The sequence below is a fragment of the Quercus lobata genome, chromosome 1 (genome assembly GCF_001633185.2).
Source record: "Quercus lobata isolate SW786 chromosome 1, ValleyOak3.0 Primary Assembly, whole genome shotgun sequence".
In the NCBI taxonomy this organism is placed as follows: domain Eukaryota; kingdom Viridiplantae; phylum Streptophyta; class Magnoliopsida; order Fagales; family Fagaceae; genus Quercus; species Quercus lobata.
Genome location: NC_044904.1, coordinates 17,378,537 through 17,401,091, shown reverse-complemented (window position 1 = coordinate 17,401,091; position 22,555 = coordinate 17,378,537). Strand labels below are relative to the sequence as shown.

The 22,555-nt window shown below is 34.2% G+C and overlaps 1 protein-coding gene across 1 annotated transcript; it reads right to left on the bottom strand.

Annotated features, from left to right (window-relative positions):
- Positions 1 to 16,882: 16,882 nt before the first annotated feature.
- LOC115983131 lies at positions 16,883 to 17,710 on the bottom strand. Its single transcript, XM_031105796.1, has one exon. The coding sequence runs from the start codon at positions 17,591 to 17,593 to the stop codon at positions 16,952 to 16,954; it is 642 nt and encodes a 213-aa protein (XP_030961656.1). The 5' UTR covers positions 17,594 to 17,710; the 3' UTR covers positions 16,883 to 16,951.
- Positions 17,711 to 22,555: the final 4,845 nt, after the last annotated feature.

The following is a 22,555-nucleotide window of genomic DNA, read 5'->3' as shown; positions in this document are numbered from 1 at the left end:
TGTGGAGATTGCCAAAATTAAGCCAAAGGAAGCGTCGGCTGATTGAGATGATGCCAAGATCAAAGCGGCAAAGTTCAATAGTAGAGCATTGAATGTTTTATTCAATGCAGTCACTAATGAGGAGTTCAAGAAGATATCCTCTACCGAAACTGCTAAGGAAGCATGGACTATCCTCTAAACAACCTATGAAGGGACTAAGGCTATCAAGGATTTAAAGCTTCAAAGGCTTAGCACAAGCTTTGAAGAAATTAAGATGGAGGAGGATGAGTCGTTTATTGAGTTCTATGCCAAGCTGAAAGACATAGTCAGCTCCGCCTTTAATCTTGGGGAAACCATTCCCAAACCCAAGGTTGTAAGAAAGGTGCTCAGATCTCTTCCATGGAGATTCCATGCCAAGATCACCGCCATTGAGGAATCAAAGGACATTGACAAAATTCTTTTGACAGAGTTGGTTGACAACTTGCAAACCCATGAGTTGGGTTTGACTAGGATCGGGAAATCAAGCAAGAGCATGGATGAAGATTCCAAGATGAAATCCTATATCACTAGGCAATTCAAGAAGTTTATGAAGAATGCTAATGCAAAAGGATTCAACAAGGACCAAAAGCAATCCAATTCTTCACAATTCAGAAACCAAGAAAGGGAAGAAGGATGCTAAGGATAGCAATCAATTCACTGTTCCCTTCGGACCAAAGTGCTTCGGGTGTCAAGGCTTTGGACACATGAAACAAGAATGTCTAACTTATCTCAAGACTATTGGGAAAAGTAAGGCCCTTGCTACTACCTTAAGTGACACCGAGCCTGAGGATGATTCAGATGACAATGATGATGAGGGAATCTTGAATGCCTTCACTGCTACAGTTGATCCTACTGATGGAGGTTTAGAAACAGTAGATGATGAAGAAGACTTGGTGCACTCTAAGTTTGAGAAAATGGATGATCAAGACGATATCCATATAGCGTATGAAAAATTGTACAAGATTTCTAAGAAGCATGAGAAACTATATAGGCTGGCCACCAAGAAGCTGGGTAATATTGAGCTAGATCGAGAGGAGCTCTCCACAAAGTTTGATGAAGCTAATCAAACAATTAGAGCACTATGGTTTGAGAAAGGACCAAGAAGCTTGAAGTAGAGCTATTTCAAGTCAGAGCTCAACTGGAGAGGACTTCCAGTGCAAAGGTTGATGAAATGTTTAGCTTTCAGAAATCTACTTCTGATAGAACTGGTTTGGGGTATGATTTCTCTTCTTCTAATATTGCCTCTTCTAGTTCTACTATGTTTGTCTCACTTGTTGATAATGTTAATTCTGAGAACAATGAATGTAAAATTAATATAGCTAGTGAGAACGCAGATAAAGGCAAATCTCTTCTAGAAGCACCCCCTAAACTTGAAAAGAAAGAGACTAGAAACCCTAGAACTAAGAAAAGTAATAACCAAAAGTATTAACAAAAGAAGCAGCATCTCTGTCATCACTATGGAGTTTCAGGGCATACTCATCCAAATTGCTACAAGTGGTTAGCCACTCAAAAGAGCAACAGTATGATTTCATCTGGAAACCAAAATTAGTTTCCATCTTCTTTTGCTCCTCTTGGAGATCCTTTTTCGCTCAATGGAAAGGTTCTTCCAAGGTGTAAAAGGAAAAAGGCTCAAAGTAATTTTGTCACTTTTTTTTCTCTCTCTTCCTCTTTTTATTTATGCATTACTTGTGTGTTTTGCTTTTTTGTTGTTGAGTAAGTCTAGTTTTATGATATGTTTTGTCTAACATGTTTTTGTTTGTTTGTTTTTAGTTTTGCTTTATTTTGTTTGTCATAAAAATAAATTCAAAAAAATTGAAAAAATCAGAAAATTATAAAAACAGTGTGTGTTTTGTGTACTTTGGTACTTGTACACCTTGGATGGCCATTGAAGCAAAGTTTTCTAAACTTTGTATCTTTTGTAGCTTAGATGAGCATCTTAATACACAACTAAGCAAGTAAGCTTTGTGACTCGTGTTTGTGATAAGTACAATTAAGTAATCTCTAGTATTTAACACTCATATTACTCTTTTTGACGAGAATGACTAAAAAATCCTAAAAGAAAGGTATAAATAACCATCTCACCACTAAAGCCCGCTAATCATGAATAACATCTACATGCTTCAGCATAGCAAAAATTATGGTGTTTAAAACTTAACATAATTGGGTATTTCTTTTCTCTCTCTTATATGCTCATGCATGCTATGCTAAAAAAGAAAAATATGCCAAGAAAAACAAAAGCAAAAAGAATCAAAATGCTTTTAAATATGGTTGCAGGTGTGTTTCTAGGAGATGTGGGAGTTATAGGATGTACCTCAAAGGTGAAAGTCCCCATCAAGCAGTTATGATTGTGTGTGAGTTAAATTGATTTTCTCATATCTCAAATCATCATAATATGAGATACTTATGCACTCTTGCAATGTTTTCACACACAACACGCAAAATTCTTTGCTACTTTTGACATGTGTAAGTACAATGTGATTTGGCTATCACGAAGGAAACATGTGTTGATGTGTATTCACTAAGCTGTCTGGACTTATTTTTGAAATATAAAATTAGTTAGACTTGTTTAGTGTGTGTGTGTGTGTGTGCATTTTGGATCATGAATGCTTTGCATTTTTCTTGTTGAGAGATGTGTTTGAAAGCTTAAAATGTTGTTTGGATCTTTGGTTGAGTAACTTGCTTGATTGCATTCATTTCTGTGTGTTTTTTCTCTCTTTGAAAAACTGCTTTTATCTAGCTCGATAGCTTCTCGACAGATCCTTGACAGATTGCTATCTATCGAGACCCTTGGACTTCATTTCTCGACAGATTTTATCGCATCTTCAATCCATCGAGCTATCTGGAATTTGTCTCGATAGCTTCTCAACAGATTCTCGATCAATCGAGAAAGTTTTTGTCTGGCCGATAGTTGCTCAATAGCTGTTCAATCCATTGAGGTATTTTTGCCGTCGATAAATTCTCGATAGCACCTCGATAGATTCTATCTGTCAAGATTTAGTGCTCGACAGATCTTGACAGATCCTCGATCCATTGAGCTGCGATTTATTTAAATAGCTTTAGCGCGAAATCTATTTTCACTTTTTCATATCTCTCTCGATAGAAAAGCTATCTTTCTCCCTCCAAACACTCTTTGCTCTCTCGAAACTCCTTACCCATGGGTTTTTCAACCTTGTCCAAGATCAAATCGCTTGGTAAGTGTTCTAAATCCTTCACTTTTCATGCATTTCATGCATTTAGACCTAGGTTTTGGGTTTTCTTGAATTTTTTGGGGTTTTTGAAAACTTTTGAGATTCTTATGAATTTTTGGGTTAGGTTTTTCTTATTTGATGTTATATGATCATGCATTGCATTCCATGTGCATTTTCACAATGTTTCATGCATCTAGATGTGTGTTTATATGTTGAAAATTGTTTGTTGATAGGTTTGGATTAGGTTGAACCCATGATGCAAAATTTTTTTTCATATCACATGTTCATGCATTTTTCATGCATACGTTCCCTCTCTCTTCTTTATATTTTAGTACCTGGTGTGATGGTGTCTCTCTCTCGGATAGTCTACGCATGGCACTCAAGCAAAAATCCGCTTTGTCTCAGAACCCTCTTTGTTCCAGGGCATCTTCCTCTGATCCTACTCCTCTTCATGTTCGGTTCCGTGATGAGAAGGCCCGTCAAGACTTCTCGAAGAACTTCTCTAAATGTGGTGTTCATTCAGAATGTCGCGTGATTCTATTGGACTTTTCCGATACTACTCTACCCATTGTCATTCACAGTTGGGGATGGGCATCTCTATGTGAGATACCCGTGAGTTGTCCCATCATGATTATATAAGAGTTCTACTCCAACACGCACAGTTTTGATACCTCTATACCTTGGTTTGTTACGCTTTGGATATTATTTCTGAGATACTACACGTTTTGCTGGTTTCGCATCTTGATTACCCTGCTTGTCCACGTCTAAGGACTATGTCCAATGATGAACTTTTGTCTCTCTTCTATGAGACACCTTTTTCATGGGGTGATTGCCAAAACACCTTATGCTCAGGCTTTGCAAAAGGTCTGAGGTTTCTAAATATGGTTTTGAATTTTGTTCTCCATCCTTTGTCTCACTATAACTCCATTATAAAGCCTCGTGCTCGATTTTTGCTTTCCCTCATTGAGGACCTCTCTATAGACTTTCCTTCTCAATTCATTCTCTCTCTTATCGATGTCTATAGAGATACGGCAACCAGTGATAAGTTTATCTTTCCTTTTGCTATCACAAGGATCATTCGCCATCATTCTACTCCTTAACCCGAGTCTTCTCACTTCACAGTCATGGGTGCCATTAGCGCAACGTCTGTTCGATGAAGCGAGGCCCAGCTTCGACCGAAGCAGCCACGGATTGAGACAACGACTCCTCCAGCCCCTTCCACTCCATCCACCTCCGCTCCTTCTTCTTCTTCTAAGGGTGGTGTGACGCTTGAGGTTGTCATGGAGCAACTTGAGCGCATGGATGCTTGCCTTGATATACTCACTACTGAGTTGTATTAGGTAAACACCCGCGTTAGTTGTATCACACGACGACAAGCTCGCATAGGTGGCTTCACCGCGTCTCCATCTCTCTCTCCTTCTCTAGAGGCTTCTAAAGACGAGGATCCTGATGATGGTTCCAATGATAATGATGAGGATGAGGATAAGGATGAGAATGAGGATGCTAGCTCTTCTAGTGATGAGGAGATGACGACTTCTTAGTGACTTACCCTTTGTCATTCATGGCGAAAAGGGAGAGTAGAGTAGTTTTGGGTTGAGAGTAGTCATGTATTTAGGGGGAGTGTTATCATAGGATGTTTTGATAGGGGGAGTGTCTTTTGTTTTTTAGGGATGTAGTGAGGATTTATGTACTTTTCTTTTCTTTATCTTAGTTACATTATCATTTTATACATCGGTCTTGTGAGCATTTAGTAATAACAAACATTGTACTTATTTATCTTTTATATATATGTTGATGTTGTTATCATTTCACCTATCTCTCCATGTGTTGCTTCTTTTCTCTCTTTATACACATATTTCTATTATTGTATACAATTTTTTATTTCTGTTTTACACTAAGATGTCTTGATGAGTTTTGTTTAAAGTATTTCAGAAATATAGGTTGTCAAAATCTATCATGTCATGAACTCTCTTCTTGCAAAATTTTTCAAGAGTTTGTGATAGGATTAGATTTTATTGTACTCAACAAGTGATTATGAGTTTAGTGATTTATGATTTCTCTCATATTTCATTTGTTTGTTGTGGTTCTGTCATGGATTGCCAAATGGGGAGATTGGTAGGACATATGTGAAACTTGTTAGAATATATATTATTGTAAATTGGTTAATCCTTTGACAAAACGCACTTTACTTGAAATTGGGTAGATCTAGGATGGTTTAGTACTTCAAGGAATAAGAGTTCAAGCCTAGTATTGAAGCCATGCAAATCTATTCAAGAAACAAGTGAAGAAGTGTTGTTCATTAAATCTCGACAGCTAGCTCGATAGATAAATCTATCGAGGTTTAATTAGAATTCTTGACAGCTCTCAACAAAAGCTGTATCTATCGAGAATTACAAAATTCGTATTTTCAGATCTGTTTTTCACGCATATCCAAATTATTTGTATAGAGTTTCTTTTCTCATAACCCTAGACATATATAAGGATTATTTTAACGGCCATTAAAGGTGATGTAAAGTGATGCAACTCAATGCAAATTGATTGTGCATGCAAATTGTGACCGAAGATAGAATATGCCCTAGTTCATCATATTTTTTGTAGAAGCTATTGCGTCTTTGTGCTAAGAGTTTTGTAACCAAGGAGTTTCTTGATCTTCATCATCTAGATGAACTGAAGAACTTTGCATCCAAAATCTTTCCCAAGTTAGTGTGTTAGTTACGTACTTGGATCCGTGCATCGATTGGTTATTCATGTACTGGGAGTCGTGCATTGAAAGGAGAGATTGTCACTACATCACAAGTCCAATTAGGTATTGGGGTAAGAGTTCAACTGTAGGTTGGTATTAGGTACTGTGATTCATTTTACTTGTAACCACTTGTTTTAATAATAGTGGATTCTCGAGAGTGGTGACCTTAAATTCATCCGTTAAGGTTTTACCTCAGTGGTTTTTCCCATTCATAAACAAATCATCTGTTTCAAATTTACTTTCCACTGCATTTAACTTAGTTGGTGATTTGTTTGTGCTACCATGCTTATTGCATGTAATTGAATCTAATTAATTTCACTTGGCTAAATTAATTGATTAAGTTACCAAAGGGGTCAATACATTCTTGGCCTATCAGCTTATATCGGGGTCCTCAAGTTTAGTCCGAGATAGAGATTACAAGTAGTTTTTAAGTCTCAAGAAGTTCATCCATGATCCAAGGGCTTCCTGGCTTTATATAATCAGCCAAGATGTATCTGAGCCCTACATTTGGAAGGTCAGGATCGGATTTCCTTGATACTTGTCCCATCAAGGCCTTACTAGAAGGCTTCTACACTGAGGTATGAGCTAGGTGGACACTGTTCATAGGTCATTTCCTCATTAATGCAGTCAGCTAAGTGGTTACAATGAATTAAATGCGGAGGTGATGGACGCTTTATCCATCCTCTTTCCTTTCTTCCCTGCTTGGCGACAAATCTTTCTCTTTGCCCTCAGTTTGCACTTGACAACCTTTAGCCTTGGTTCTCGGTTTCCCAAAGGCATGTTGACATTCTTGGAGTCCTTGTCCATTGTAGTCTTTCTGCACTTGCATAAGGTCACTTGTATTTTTCCGAGGACATTCTGCTGGTGCTTTTCGAGATTCGTTTCCTTGGCATTGTCCTTAATCCCTTTATTCTTATTCTCGGATCCTCGTCCCCTCACAAGTAACATTAGTATTGTATTGTATTGTATTTTATATATATATATATATATATATATATATATATATAACTACATCACTTAGATATGAAGGAGAGTACTATTTTAGAGTTTCCTATGTTACCCTTTTTTCTTTTTCTTTTTTTCCCGAAAATTTCCTATATTACTTTAGTAGTGTAGAGTGTAGACATACAATAAGGGTGACCAAGTTGTCGTATCCCAAAGACGGTGTGCCTTCAAAAGTTTGATTCATTGGTTGATAAAATATCTTGCAAGTAGCATGTGTATCATCTCAAAAGAGCAATATTGTTTGTGCTTCAACTTGGCCACCCTCAATCTTATAGACTTGAGGGTAAATAATTCATATTTCATTTTATAAGACATGTCAAAGCACTAATGAGGTAATATCTTCTAATTTTTTTTTTCTATCTTGAGATGATATAGAACTTTTGTGAAATATTCTTACTTAAATTATAATTTTTAAATTATGAAATACCTTTTATTTTATTATTCTTTATTCATAAAAACAACAAAAAGTAAGCAAAGCTATAGTGAGGTGTCTAGTGTTATGGTTGGGAAATTGCCTCAAATTCCAATTGTGACTTGGAAGCTAATTGAGTTTCCTAGTTGAAGAAGAAAAAATTAATTTTGTTATTATTTAGTTTCCTTTTTGTGGAATGAATGCCTATTCCTTATAAAATAAAAAATAAAAAAAATTATTCCTTGTCCACAAAGGATAGGAAATTTGAGTCTTACAAATAGACAGTGCTGCAAAGAATTTGACAGCTTTGGCCCAAGGGTCCTTTGTATGAGGAGAGGGAAAATAAAGCATAAAACCAAGAGAGAAAAATGAGATTTTCGCTTAGGAAGTAATGCAAGGAAAGAGACAACAAGGTTTTAATTTTGTCTACAACATTTTTTGTAAAGTGCACAAATTGAGGAGAATTTGTGAGACTTTGTTTGATGTTGCAAAGTGAAAAAAGAAGAAAAGAAACACATCTAAGGATGGCTGGGTGAAAAGAAAAAAGAGAGAGCAGTCAAAAGTGAGCTACCTGAAGAAAAAGAAGAAGAAATTGTAGTGAAAGTAGTGAGTGTGTATGAAAGCAAAGAAAACAAGGAGATTTCTTTAGCTGTGAAACATACACAAGATGATTGATTATTGTATTTGGTGTGGATCTCAAGTTAGACATAAACTTGAGAGATATTGTAATGAATTTGATAATAGTGGAATTGATTTGGAGTTTGTCGTGTGGTTTTTCCTTTCAAGGACAAAAGGGTTTTCCACGTAAATATATGTGTTCGTGTGTGTGATAGCTATTTTGGATTGGTATTGTAGTGATAATATCTTTTGGGGATTGATTAAAATTGTTAATTGATTTTCTTAATTTACACAAGACTAAATTGGGACCCAACAGTTATGAGAAGTGGATTAATGTAGACTTGAGCCTCCTTATAAAAGCACTCATATTCACATAGATTTTATCCTCTATAAGGCATACATTGCGTTTTGTTTTTAGGGATCACTAACTTAGAGAATGAGATGGAAGCAGAGTTTGCAGTGAAGCTGATCAAGAATCATTCTTTGTATAATAATTACTTAAGCCCTTTTGTAAATGACTGCAAGTCAAATCCTTGTTGACTTTTGACAAACCAAGCTCTTTTGTAATAAAATGGACAATTTAAATTTGTCTGTTTTGTCCTTTTAAATTAAGGAACTAACAAAAAACAAAAGGAAATGATTTAAAAAAAAAAAAAACTAATATTTCTCATTTCTCATAAGAACAACTCCTCTAGGATTTGGGATTTATCCCAAAAAAAACCTTGAAGGGGTTTTAATGTACGTGCTTCTTGATTTATATTTACTAGGTCTAGCCTACAAGTACGGGTGTTCACGATGCGGTGTAGTGCAGTTTTAGGCCATTTTTAGAACTGCACTTTGTGATGTGGTTTAGCCAAAACCATAATTGCATCGCACCTCATTTTTGCAGTCATATGTGTGGTGCGGTGTGGTGTATGGTTTAGCCAAAACAATAACCGCACCGCACCTCATTTTTGCGATCACATGTGCGGTGCGGTGTGGTGTATAAAAATTCACCTGCTATATAAAAATTCAACATATATCACCATACAATTCAAAATGTATCAGTAATATCACTATCTCAGATTCTCAGGTATACATCAAACATGTAATGAAGTCAAGTACTTTGAATAAGGTAGAGTGGCAAGCAACTTAAATGTTTTAACTATTAAAATCTAATGCTCTTCAGTCTTCACTTTAGATCAAGCATATGAGGTAAAGAGTTTATGTGAAACACTAGGTACAAAGCAAAAAGGATTTACCCATACTCAAAGCAATTCTAGTCATGCCTACTAATTTCAAGTTTCAATTATCAAAACAATAATGTGAACATGTCTAAAGCAAAGCATGAAATGAATTACAAATCCAAAACAAGTATTAATTGTAAACCCAACAAGAAATTGTTTAAATGAACATGAACGCAACAAAAAAAAAAAAAAAGGTTTGTCCATCCAATGCTATACTTCTCAACCACCCAATTCTATTTTGTAGCTCACACTCCAAGTCTTCACTTAATCTTCTTTCTCTGTTGCCAATTTCATCAATTCTATGAAAATAAATACAGAAAATGTTAGTAAACTAATAAACAAAGAACAATAAACTAATATACAATTTAAATATATAGTTTTAGAAAATTACCCGCTTCAACATCTTGCTCAAGACTTTCTACTTCATTCATTGCTTCCCAAAGATTGATTGGTTTAGATGGGTTTTTTTAACCAATTTTGAGCACAAATAAGGGCCGCCACAGTTTTAGGAGCTAATGAACTCCTAAAAGGATCCAAAACACGACCCCCCATGCTAAAGGCTGACTCAGAAGCAACGGTGGACACAGGAATAGCCATGACATCTTGTGCTACCTCAGAAAGGATTACATATCTAGTAGAATTCACCTTCCACAAACTCATGTGGAGCAATCTTCCATGGATCATATGGAAAACTAGCACTTGATTCTGTTGAAGAACCAACATTAGTGGCCTGCCTATTGCCACTAGCACTAGATAATTCAGTACCCTTTGCATAGTGGGCATAGAACTTATCTAAAGCACCCCTTACCAATTTAAAGCAAACTCTGCTTTCTCTTTTGAATACCACTTATTAAACCAATATTTCAAATATTTAATCTTATATCTTGGGTCAAGAACCACGGCAATAAACATCATCAAATTCATATTTTCAATGTCTCCCCAATACTTCTCATATTTTTCCTTCATAGATTGTGCCATTTTATTTAAGAGAGGATCACCATCAATGCCACACAATCTATGCAATTCATTTTGAATTCCCACTAGCTCCCAAAAATAAGTATTTGAAGTGACAAATAAAGAACCAGAAAAATGTAGAGTTACCTCATAAAAAAACCCGAGAAAATTACAAAGCATTATGACATTCACCCAATCCTTACCCTTGGGAGGACCTATGTGCTTTTGTTTCCCATTTCCATCTACCTCCATAAAGTAAGAACTAAATTCCACATCCTCTTCATGCATTCTATCAAAGGCTGTTTCAAACTTCTCGGTTGCCTCTAACATAAGATATGTGGAATTCCATCTATTATGGACATCAAGAGATAACAAACTCTTAGATTGGATTTTTTTCATCCTCTACAGCTTCCTTGAACCTATCCATTCTTTTTGGAGATAATTTAACATACTGCACTGCATTCCTCACCTTAACAATTGAGTTATGAATGCCTTTCAATAACTCTTGCACAATGAAATTCAATATATGAGTAGCACATCTCATGTGCAAGAACTAGCCTCCCAACATACAACCATCCTTCATCTCCAACTTCTTCTTCAAATAATCAAGAGCCACATCATTGGATTTAGCATTATCAACTGTGACAATTACCACCATTTGATACCCCAATCATTCAAGCACCTTTCAATAGTTTTCCCAATTGTCTCCTCTTTATGATTTGGAACTATACAAAAATTCAAAATCCTTTTTTGATAGGTCCAATCACCATCAATATAGTGGCAAGTGAGACACATGTAGTTGAGGTTTTGAATGGAAGTCCATGTGTCAGTAGTCAAAGACACCCTTTGGCCCAATTTCAAATAGCTTATCAATTTCTCCTTTCCCCAAACCAAAGTTTAATACAATTCCTTGTCACCATGAGACGAGAAGGCACAGAAAACCTAGGCTCAACCACCTCCATAAAGTATATAAAACCATCATGCTCAACAAATCTAAAAGGTAGCTCATCCACTATAATCATCCTTGAAAGAGCCATCTGAATTCTCTCAATAGAAAATTTAGCAACAACAAGCTCATTACTAAACTCTCCCTCAACACCACCAGTTTTTTTTTTGCTTGGAAACTCAAACTGGTTTGGCTCGTGTCAATGACACCCGGAATCTTCTTACATTTTAGAAAATAAGCCCGCATGGATGAGGTCCCATTCCTCCTTGCAACATTGTATTGCTTCTTACAATATTTGCATTTTGACTTTTCACAATTTTGTAACCTAACAAAATGCTCCCAAACATCAGATGGCTCTCTGGTGGACTGATTCTCATTAACTCTAGCTTTTTTTGGTAGGGGTTTATCATCCACAATCAAAGGGTCATTATGGCCATTTGGTGCTGGTGGATTTGGATTTGAGGGAGCATCCATCTAAGGCCATTGAAAAAACAAACACACACATATATATAGGTTAGAAAAGGAGTTTTGCAGGAGGTCAAGGCAAATATATATATATATATATATATATATATATTGAATGTAATTGAATACATAGTAATGATGCCACTTGCCATAGAATATATAAAATAAGAAATTCCTTGAAGATGGAAATTGATCACAGCCTATAGCTTCTAGTTAAACATATAACAAATTCCTAGAAGATTTAGCAAATGCTGCAATTGTCACTCAAAGCGGTGGGATTCCTCTTACAATTCAATGTTTATCAAGCCCAGTTAGAAACACTGTAAGTACCAAGACTTGTAAAGTCATTGATGTTTTTCACTTCTTTGATTCAACTATTTTGATTCTTGGTCATCAAACTTCTTAACACTAGCATCAGAGTGAAGGAAGAATATACTACAGATAACCATCAATCACAAATTTTATTTTCTTTTTCTTTCAAAAAGAAGTGACAGTATTATTTATGTATTGTACTTATTTATGCCTAACATATGCATTCTAATTATCTTTTAAGATGTTTTTCAATTTGTAGCCACTTAAGAAGTGTGTTCTCTTTTTATTTTTCTTTTTCTTTTATCCTTAAAAAAACAGTAATTATAAGACATTTTTGTATTTCCATAATATAATGTTAACAATACCAGGGAATTGTTACTGTTGGTAAACTTATAACAAATCTTGTCATAATTGTTAGAAGTTAAAAACAAGCAAAGTCAATGGGACCCATCAATAAAAAAATAATATCTAACTTGTGCAACTTGTGTCACCTTTGACGGCCCTTAAAATAATCATTTTATATGTCTAGGGTTGCGAAAAAAGAAAGCTCAAACACATAATCACGGATTAGAGTCAAAACAGATGTGAAATTCTGTTTTCATAAACCTCGACAGATGCCCTATCTGTCGAGCTGCTGTCGAGTCATGGGTCTGGAACAGCTCTTCAAGCTCAATAGATGGCTAGCTGTCAAGCTTTAATGAAAGGCACTTTTCAGACTTGAATCTTGGACAGACTTGCATGGCTTCAACACTTGATCTTGAAACAAAGTTTCTTGAAGTATTAAACTTTGTTTCTTGAAGTATTAAACACATCTTAGATCTACCCAAATATAAGTAAAGTGCGTTTTGTCAAACGATTAGTCAATTACATAAAATAGTGACATATGTTTCTAACAAGTGAATCACATATGTCCTAACAATGTTAACAATACCAGGGAATCGTTACTGTTGGTAAACTTATAACAAATCCTGTCATAATTGTTGGAAGTTAAAAACAAGCAAAGTCAATGGGACCCATCAATAAAAAAATAATATCTAACTTAAATTCCTGTGATCAATTTAACAAATTCCTTAAAGATGCAAAAAGAAAAGTTTATATATATCTATATACCCAGTTTCAGTACCAAAAACAGTTTCAGTACCAAACAAAAATGAAGAAAATGTCTAACATAGGACCCATCAATAAAAAAATAATATCTAACTTAAATATCTAACATAGGACCAACGGCAACACAACAATCTATAAAAAAATATATATATATAATTAACAACTAGTGACTTGGTGCAACAACAGTGAATTGAACAAAGAAAAAATTTAACAATAGATTAACTTTAACAACTTGTCCTGAGTTAATAGTATAATAGGCCAATAAATTAACTTTAACAAAGAAAAACTTGAATTGAACACATGAATACCTCAATAGTAGAAGCAACTGGTGCAACGACAATAAGTAGTCTAAGTGGAAGTGTGGCGGCTAGGGTCTGACTTTTGAGGGCTAAGAGAGTGATAAGATTTTTGTTTTTTATTCACTAACAGAAGTAACAGGACAATGAGATACGGCTAGGGTATTAAATTATTAATGTATTGATCTTTTGTCTCTATCATATATATATATATAATATATAGAGGGTGCAGTGCAGTGTGGTTTGTGCGGTTTTCATATTATAAAACCGCAAACTACACTACATCATGCGGTGCGGTGCACTGTTACTTGCGGTGCAGTGCGATTATGCCATTTTGCGGATGGTTTTGGTGCAGTTTTTGTGGTGTGTGGAATTTGGTGAACACCCCTACCTACAAGGTTTGTGTTTATAATCTTGATTCTTTTCATAAATAAAGTATTAATAAAAACCATAATAATCACCAAAAATTTGCAATTCAACTTATATCTCCTAATGATTTTAACGAAAACATTCAAAATTCAAATCTTCCCTCTCCTTATTTTAATTATTGAATTATATGTGTGTGTGTGTGTGTGTGTGTGTGTGTGTGTGTGTGTGTGAGGGGATGAGGACCCAAGAATACAAATAAAGGGATTAAGGACAGCGCTGAGGATACGAACTTCAGAAAACACCAACAAAATGTCCTCAGAAAGATATAAGCGACCTTATGCAAATGCAGAAAGACTACAATGGACCAGAACTTCGAGGATACCAACATGCTCTTGGAAAGCCGAGAACCAAGGCTAAAGGTTGTTGGTTCAAACCAAGGGTGAAGAGAGATACTTGGCACTAAACAAGGAAGAAAGGAAAGAGGATGGATAGAGCAACCATCACCTCTGCATTTAATACACTGCAGCCACTTAGCTGACCACATTAATGAGAAAATGACCTATGAACAGTATCCACACAACTCATATCTCAGTGTAGAAACCTTCTAATAAGGCCTTGATGAGACAAGTATCAAGGAAATCCGATCCTAACCTTCCAAATGTAGGGCTCAGATACATCTTGGTTGATTATATAAAGCCAAGACGCCCCTGGATCGAAGGACGAATTTTCGAAAAAAGAGAGAAAACAATTTGTAACCTCTATCCTCGGACTAAACCCGAGGACCCTAGTATAAGCATTTCAAGATGGTTCCTTATCAAATATTATTGGTCCACACTTTGAATTAATTCTATCACACCTGCTTAAATCTTTTCTTCTTGTTAACAGTATTTAAGGTTGATTAAGCTTCCCACCTCTTAAAAATTAATTGGGCGAGCTAAAGTAGTAAAATAGTACTTGACTATATCCTTGATTACTTTTTGCCTACCACAATGTATATTAATCCATAGCTAATTTTAAGAATACAGTGATAATAATAACAATTAAATATGTTTATGTTGAAACATGTTATGTACAAATGTTCTGCAAAGTAGCAAGATATATATTTTTCTAAGAAGTAGATAAATTTGTGTATGAGAAGAAAAAAAATTGTAAAAAAAAAATCATTAATCCACAACTACTTTTAAGAATGTTAGTTTTTAGACCCCTTAAAATACAATTGGATTAACCTAGTTAATTAGCCAAGTTGTTACTTAGTCTAAATTGCAAGTCTAGGTTATCACAATCAAACAATCATATCATGCATAGCAGCGGAAAATAAATAAAACAATGATATGATCACCCAGGAAAACCAAACCGGTAAAAAACCTGGGGAGGATTTAACCTAACTATCCTCAAGGTAAAAAGCAAATCCACTAGAAAGAATCGAAGTTCATACAATAAGACTTACAAGCCCCTACGCTCGACTTCTTATTGCTACCAACCAGTAGAACTTACTGACACGACCACGTGCAAGCTCCAAATCCACGGATTCCTTCTTTCTTTGATCTTTGCAAAACACAAACACCCCCGTTTGTGACTTTGAGATCCTACTCAAAGGTTTAGCAACACAAACTCTCATGTTTGTGACTCCAAGACCACCCTTGAAGGTTTAGATGATCAACACCTTTGATGACTAGAGAAGGCAGCAACTTCTACAACACTGGATCTTGAGATTCTTCAAGGAATAATACCGGTAGAAGACATAAGAGAGCTTTTTAGGAAGAAAACCCTAAATACAAAAGAGGCACACTCTTTTTTCTCTGAAAAGCCTTATAAAAACATGCTTAGGGTTTCCTTTATATACTGGGAGAAGTAGATTAGAAACCCTAATCCTAAATGGGCTTGAACTGCTGTTTGGGTTTAATTAAAATTCTGCATATACAACTTTCGATCAATCGAGCCTGTCTTTCGATCGATCAAACCAAATAGATTATGAAATCTTCTTCCTGCAGCTTGTACGTATGTTCTTAAATCTTGACTTGAATCACCTTGAGCATTGTTTAATAATATTTATAAACTCTAAAATCTATATCTAGACAAGTTTGTGTTCACGATTTGCCAATTGTTTAAACATTTAGAACTTAACAAAGAATATGGTGATAATAATAAAAATAAATGTTTAAGTAGTTATTACACGAGAGTAATAATTCTTGAGTAGCTTCACTACAAACTTTGCTTCCATCTCAATCTCCATTAAAATGTTTTAGAAATATAATCATTCTATCTTCCATTTTATTCAAATAAAGTAGGAAACAAGGAAGAAAACCCTGTGAAATACACAATAGCATTGTGGATTTTAGAGAACCTAACATGTTGAGCAAGGGTTTCTGGTGTAGAAATATTTTTAATTTTAATGAGTTTATTTTTCTGTAATTAGTTTCTCCATGAAAAATACTATCTTATCACAAATATGCCCCATAAAAATTATTGTTACATTTAGTGTAATTTTTAGTTTGTGTGCAGTATGATAAAATATACGCTGTCAGGCATAAGAAGTTAAGGAACAAGGCTAATGAATACGAACCAACTTAGATTGCAATTTTAGCGAAAAATTGTTGAGATGTTCGTGTGACTTACACATAACCATTAGGAGTAATTTGTAAACTTTGTTGCAATTGGGTTAGTTATTGAAAGTTTTCATAGTTTATAACATTATCTAAAACCAGAATCCAGAAGTATACAGCCAATGAACAAAAACCAAAGATTTGTTCTTCTAATTCTTAAAATAGAAAAAAAAAATTACTTTTCTTCCAGCACGCATACAAAACATATGTACATGGGGTGAAATCATATGCATGAGTTACTAAGAACCATTCCTCTCCTTATTAAAATTATCAAATTATTTACAATAATAGTAATAATTTTATATTAAAAGAAAAAACATATTAAAACATGTTTATATTAAAACATGTTATATATATGCAAATGTTCTACAAAGTAGAAATTAAGATATATATTTTGCTAGGAAGATGATAAATTTGTGTATGGGAAGAAATTCTTCTTGCCATATATATAATAAATGACTAAAGATTCATGCTATCTAGAAAACACGACTAAAGAAAACGATTATGAGTTTGAATTCGTTTGAGATATCCAAAGAAAAAATATTTCGACAATTGATTAGTATGCAATTATTTGTACAACTTATAAAACAAAATAAGAAGAATTATAACAACAACCAAAAAAAAAAAAATCAAATCGATCAGATTGTATTATACATGTCTTTCTTTCACCACTAACAAAAATTCTCTAGCTACCATAACATATTAATTACCCTTCCTTCTTTTTTTTGTTTCCACTCCAACCCTATAAATCTGCAAGGTGATAACCTAATCTTATGCTCTGAAATGGTTTCAAGCTTAGGTGACCATACTTGCTCCTTAGACCCAACAAGTTGATCATACTGCTTTTGCAACTCTGGCGTGCTACAAAGAACACTATTGCTAGGACTACTAGACCCAATTTCCATACCTCGGGTAATAAGCCTTGTTATGAGCTCTGGCACAACCTTAATTGAAACCTTTCCATTCTCACCCTTAATGTACTCAAACGGACAGTCTCCAAAATTGACAGGGGAGTTTTTAGGGCTTGATCCTAAGCTTGCAAGAGAAGAGGCTGTGAGGACACTGCAAGCAAAGCGATCAATAGGAAGAACAAAGTAGGTTTGTCCATACATAAGCTCATCATCTATGCCTAAGGCCGGTACCGGGTGGCCGATAAAGAAAGAGTCTCCATGGCAAACCATTTTGTCAGGAAACTCAAACATGATCTCCCCAGCAACATGTTTTCCTGTGAGAATTCTTGTTGTTCCTTCCCAAAAGACCAACTTCACAGAGGAAGAACTGCAATTAGGGTTAGGGTTTGATCGGAAACATGGAGATACTGCATTTCCCATTTAGAAAGAGGAGGAGGTAAAGAATCAAAGATGGAGAATATGGGATTTCTTGGGGGCTGTTGGGATGAGAAGATATATAGAAGAAAGGTGAGGGTGTAAAGGGCTTGACTTTGAGAAAGTCTAGGCTTGTTTTTTAGTTAGGTTTTAAGGGTCGGTGGTCTGGTCAACCATGCCGGCTTTGAACACCTCTATATCTCTCTGTATTACGTGGAATATATTGCTTATAAACACTTTTGGACTCGCAATATCCAACTCATATATAAAGTCATAATCTCAACAGCTATAAACTACAATGCTTGTTTTGAATATAAAATTATGATTTTTCCTATTTTTATAATTGATAGTTTGCGTGGAAAATGTTTTGGAAGGTTATAGGTTAGATTCATTGTAATATAATAGCCCCACAAGTCAATTGCAACTCGTATATTGGTATTAGATTCATTCATTCACTTATTATTGGCATGAGTCTGAATTGTCTGAATTCCTCTACCACTTCCTCTTGTAGCTTAAACGTGAGGACTAGTGAAATTTACAACAACCCAAACAAATAAATAAATAAATAAAATCAATATCAACGTTCTTTAATTATCTTTGAATTTCATTTTTTATTAGGGAACAGTTTGACGTACGCATGTAAGACCAAAAGTGTTTTGTTCCCTCAGTGTGTATCCTATAGCGTCTGGGTCGACTCTATTTTTTTTAGAAGAGGGTCCAGTCTTTTTTTTTTTTTTTTTTTTTCATATAAATGATCGATTTCAAATTTCAAGATTCTATGAAATGTAATTAAAGCTTTATTTAATGAAATCAGTTTTATTATTTTGATGTCGGCTTGCAGTAAATTTGGGCATTTATTATCTTTCAAGGATGCAATTACATAAATGCTTCTATCACAAAATAAGGAAAAAGAAAAAGAAAAAGAAAAAGAAAGAATTATTACATTTGTATATAGGGATGGAATCAATAGTTTATCTTTATTGGGGGCTAAACCATGAAAAAAAAAAAGAAAAAAATCATTTTTCATTTAGATGTGAAGTCTACTTTTAAAAATATTAAAAAGGTTGAAAATACTCATTCTATAGTAGCAATAGAAATTAAAAGAGTAATTAAATATAAGTACAATTACTCCCTAAATAAGTTAATAGACTATTAATTTTATGGTACTTATCGATCAATCGCACAATTAAGAAACATTTGACAATTTTTTTGAATCCACAACTGGTATGGAGGAGTTACCAAGGTGCAAGTTATGCTCACGTATGCTTCACGGTTGTTCACCTGTTTGGGGACCTAATTTTCAATTTTGAAGGGTTAGGTATAAAGTTTTGGATTCAAACTTTTTAATCTTATACATTTATATAGACTATTATACCCAAAAAAAAAAAAAAAAAATCATGGTGATCATGATTTTAGTTCCACCTCAGTTTAATATTAGTTCCACCTCTGATTTTATTGTAACAATACTAATACTTTGTTTTAGTAATTAAATCTAGTGAGTAGGTATAGTTTTCTTTGAAAAAAAAATTATTTGTTAATTAAATAATCAACTATAAACTACATATACATGTTAGCATTTAATTGTTAATCATAATCACTAAGCAATTTGGGGTATCCTGGGTTTTAGGTTTCGAATAACAACCACATGACCTTTGATCGAAGTCTGCACATAAAGTGCGTGATAATGTTGATCACGGTCTTTAAGAATTGATATATATGTCGACTAAAATTGTGGACTTTTAAACAACTATTAACTAAAAAGAGCGTTGTTCTCAACTAAGCCATTAATGTCCATAACTAACACTTGCATTCCTTAGGCCCAGCAGAACAAGTGGTTTTTATGAAGTGAATTCTAGATGTACATGTCTTTAAAGTCATTGGAGCCCCAGTGAGCATAGGCAGATGTAATTAGTTGACCTCTAATTATTATGACCAATTGACCATGCTATATTCAAAAGTAGTTGATCACTTTTGAAGAGGATAAAAGTTAAGGTTCACAGATCTGTTCAAACAAACCGGCCATAGGTGATGGTACTGAGTTATTGGATGGTCCCCCATAGTGGACGGATGATCCTCCACGATGAACGGATTCTAGGTACACGGGCCTGAGGCCGAATCAAGGCCACGTGGCACCTACATGGCTTAAGTAAACTCCAAAGAATCCTAAATGAAAATATCTTGCACCCTACGATTGACCTTGGTCGATGGAATCCCTATATGGGAAGAATACCGCAAAATACGCACATTTATTAGGATCTTCTCCATAAGGAAACATCTTTTTGCCCAAGAAATAAGAGTCGGTTCTACACTACAATAAAAACCCCAAGTCCTCTAAAAAACAAGGTACGCATAATTTACCAAACTCTGACACTCTAGAGTAGTGAAAGTTCTCTAACTTAACTTTCGGAAGATCTTTGGCCAGTACCACACCGATGCTCTTTGTAGGGTTTTTCTTCTTCTTTATTGTGCAAGTTTTGTCTAGAGCACGTGAGGACTGCGCAGCTTACTATCGATTTTTGGCATCATCAACTTTCATTCTAGGGTAAGTAGTAATTATTAAGTCATTTTGGAAGCCACCCTAATCTTGTTAGTAATCTTAATTATTGTCACTAGAGTGATATATGATCACGGATCCCGATAATAGGTGCTTTTAGGGCAATTGTTACATTAATCATTCATTTTATACATTAGTAAAACCCTTGTTAATAAACCGTTTTGACACTATTAATCAAACTTAGGGCAATTGTTACATTAATCAAACTTAAGTTTTGACACCATTTTCATTAGAAATATAAAAAATTATCAAAAAATTTAAATTATTTTCCTCTTTTCCCATAAAAAGTATCTAAAATATTTTCTAAACCAATGTTTGTAGGGCATCCGTTAACTTTTCCCAATGATTATTTAGATTTAGAAAGATATGTTGGGAATTGGGATGGATGGAACCATAGTATTTCATGGTGTTTCATTTCCCGTTACAACATATTCAAGCACAAAGTTTCCCTTATTGTTTGTTTTATGTTTGAGTCAACAATCTTCAATAGAAGCACCTTTAAACTTCAAAAATTAGCAAAAGATTAGCGAATAGTTAAAGTTTGCTTGAGAAGTGAGATTTGGAATCACTTCTAATTGCTGTTGTTGTAATCATCGGTAATTTTCATCAAGCAAAGACACATCTAAATAGTTGACCAGCTTTTACTGGTCAGCTGCTAGCACTAGCATATATGTGTGCATGATGAATTATTATGTTAATAATTTTCAATTTAAGCCGTATTGAAGTTATTCTACATAAAAGAAATTACTTTAGATTTTTAAATCTTTTAACTTTTAAATCTCACACCCGTGAATTTTAAGAAGAAAAGGCTAAAATTTCTACAAATTTTACTATATAAAACTTACAAATTAATGTGACAATAAATGTAATTGGTGGGTTTCAACCACTTCATAACTGAAATTTGAATTACATCTTATATTAAGACCAATATAGTAAAACTTGTAGTATCTAAAACACTATTCTCCTTATGTCATTTTGTTTGTATGGTATGCATGACATGGGCATGAAAAAAAGAGTATGACCATGACATGTAAAGTATTTTTTTCGTATTCCAAAATTATTATACTATAGGCTTTTAGCATCTACCAATCAATTCAAATTTCAAAATAACTAATTAGATGTTGGAATTGGAATACCCTCATGGGATTTATTTTTGGGCTACTAAAAGATTTGAAAAATTAATTAAGGGGATTACCGATTACAACCTCATGCATTAAACACAACTTTATCACTAGGGAGAGGCAGAAGTACCAATTGAGGGATTATGCCCTCATCTATTAAACATAAACCTTTCTCACTGTAGAGAGGCAAAAATACCGATTAAACTACGAGGTTAATTTGGTAATACAATCTTAAGAATATTGATATTTTATTGAAGCGCATGCAACTTAACCTCGATTCCTCCAGATCCAATAAGAAAGGTCTAGATTTAATATATGATATTTCATTCCATTTACGTGGTGTTACAATTTGAAAATAATATTGATATGTAAATTGAAGGAATTTCATTTCGTATTTAACCTAATGATTAAAAAAAAAAAAAGTGGAATGCCATTAACTCGTATGCTCATTTAATTATTAGTAAAATTAGGTACGTTTATTTAGGTGGTAGCATATATATATTAGGTTTTCATTGAAAAATTAAACACATGATTACATTATCAATAAACACAAATAATATTATTTAATCCAAGAATAATTAAATTTAACGTAATCTTGTGTTTGAATTTAATTGATGAAACTAATATATCATTATATTTTACTTAAATAATTAATGGTCAAAATGATAAATTATGCGTTTAATGCTTAGTGCACTGCATGCATACTGTGCATTTTTGATAAAGAAATAATAGTCAAAATGAATTTTTTTTTAATGAACATAACAGTCAAAATGATAAATGCATACAGTATTATACCTCAAATAATGGCATCTCTTTTCTCGTACATTTTTGGTCGGTACCCAATTAAATAGTGAGACGCGTAATGAGTAGTACTCCTACTAATTTTTTTTTTTTTGAAAAGTACTCCTACTAATTAAATTGGAGGTATCTATAACTTGTAGCTGAATTTGAAACTTACAGCTACAAATTTGGCCTTTATCCCAATTTCCACACATGAAATTAAATGTTGAGGGAGAGATATGACTTCATCTTATAAATTGGAATTGGAGCTATACAATCCAGATACAACTTTACAATTACAACTTGAGAAAGTCTTCTTTGACTATTTGTAAGAGAATAATACTCTTCACTATAAAGAAATCAAGACCAAATCTCTGATTTTAATATTCGTTCCTATGAGCACGAGAAATGTACTCGGATCTCGAAAATTATAAAGTATTTTTTGCTTCAATTTGTTGCTTTTATTTGACAAGCTCAACAAACTGTGTAATCTAATACCGGATATCTTCATCT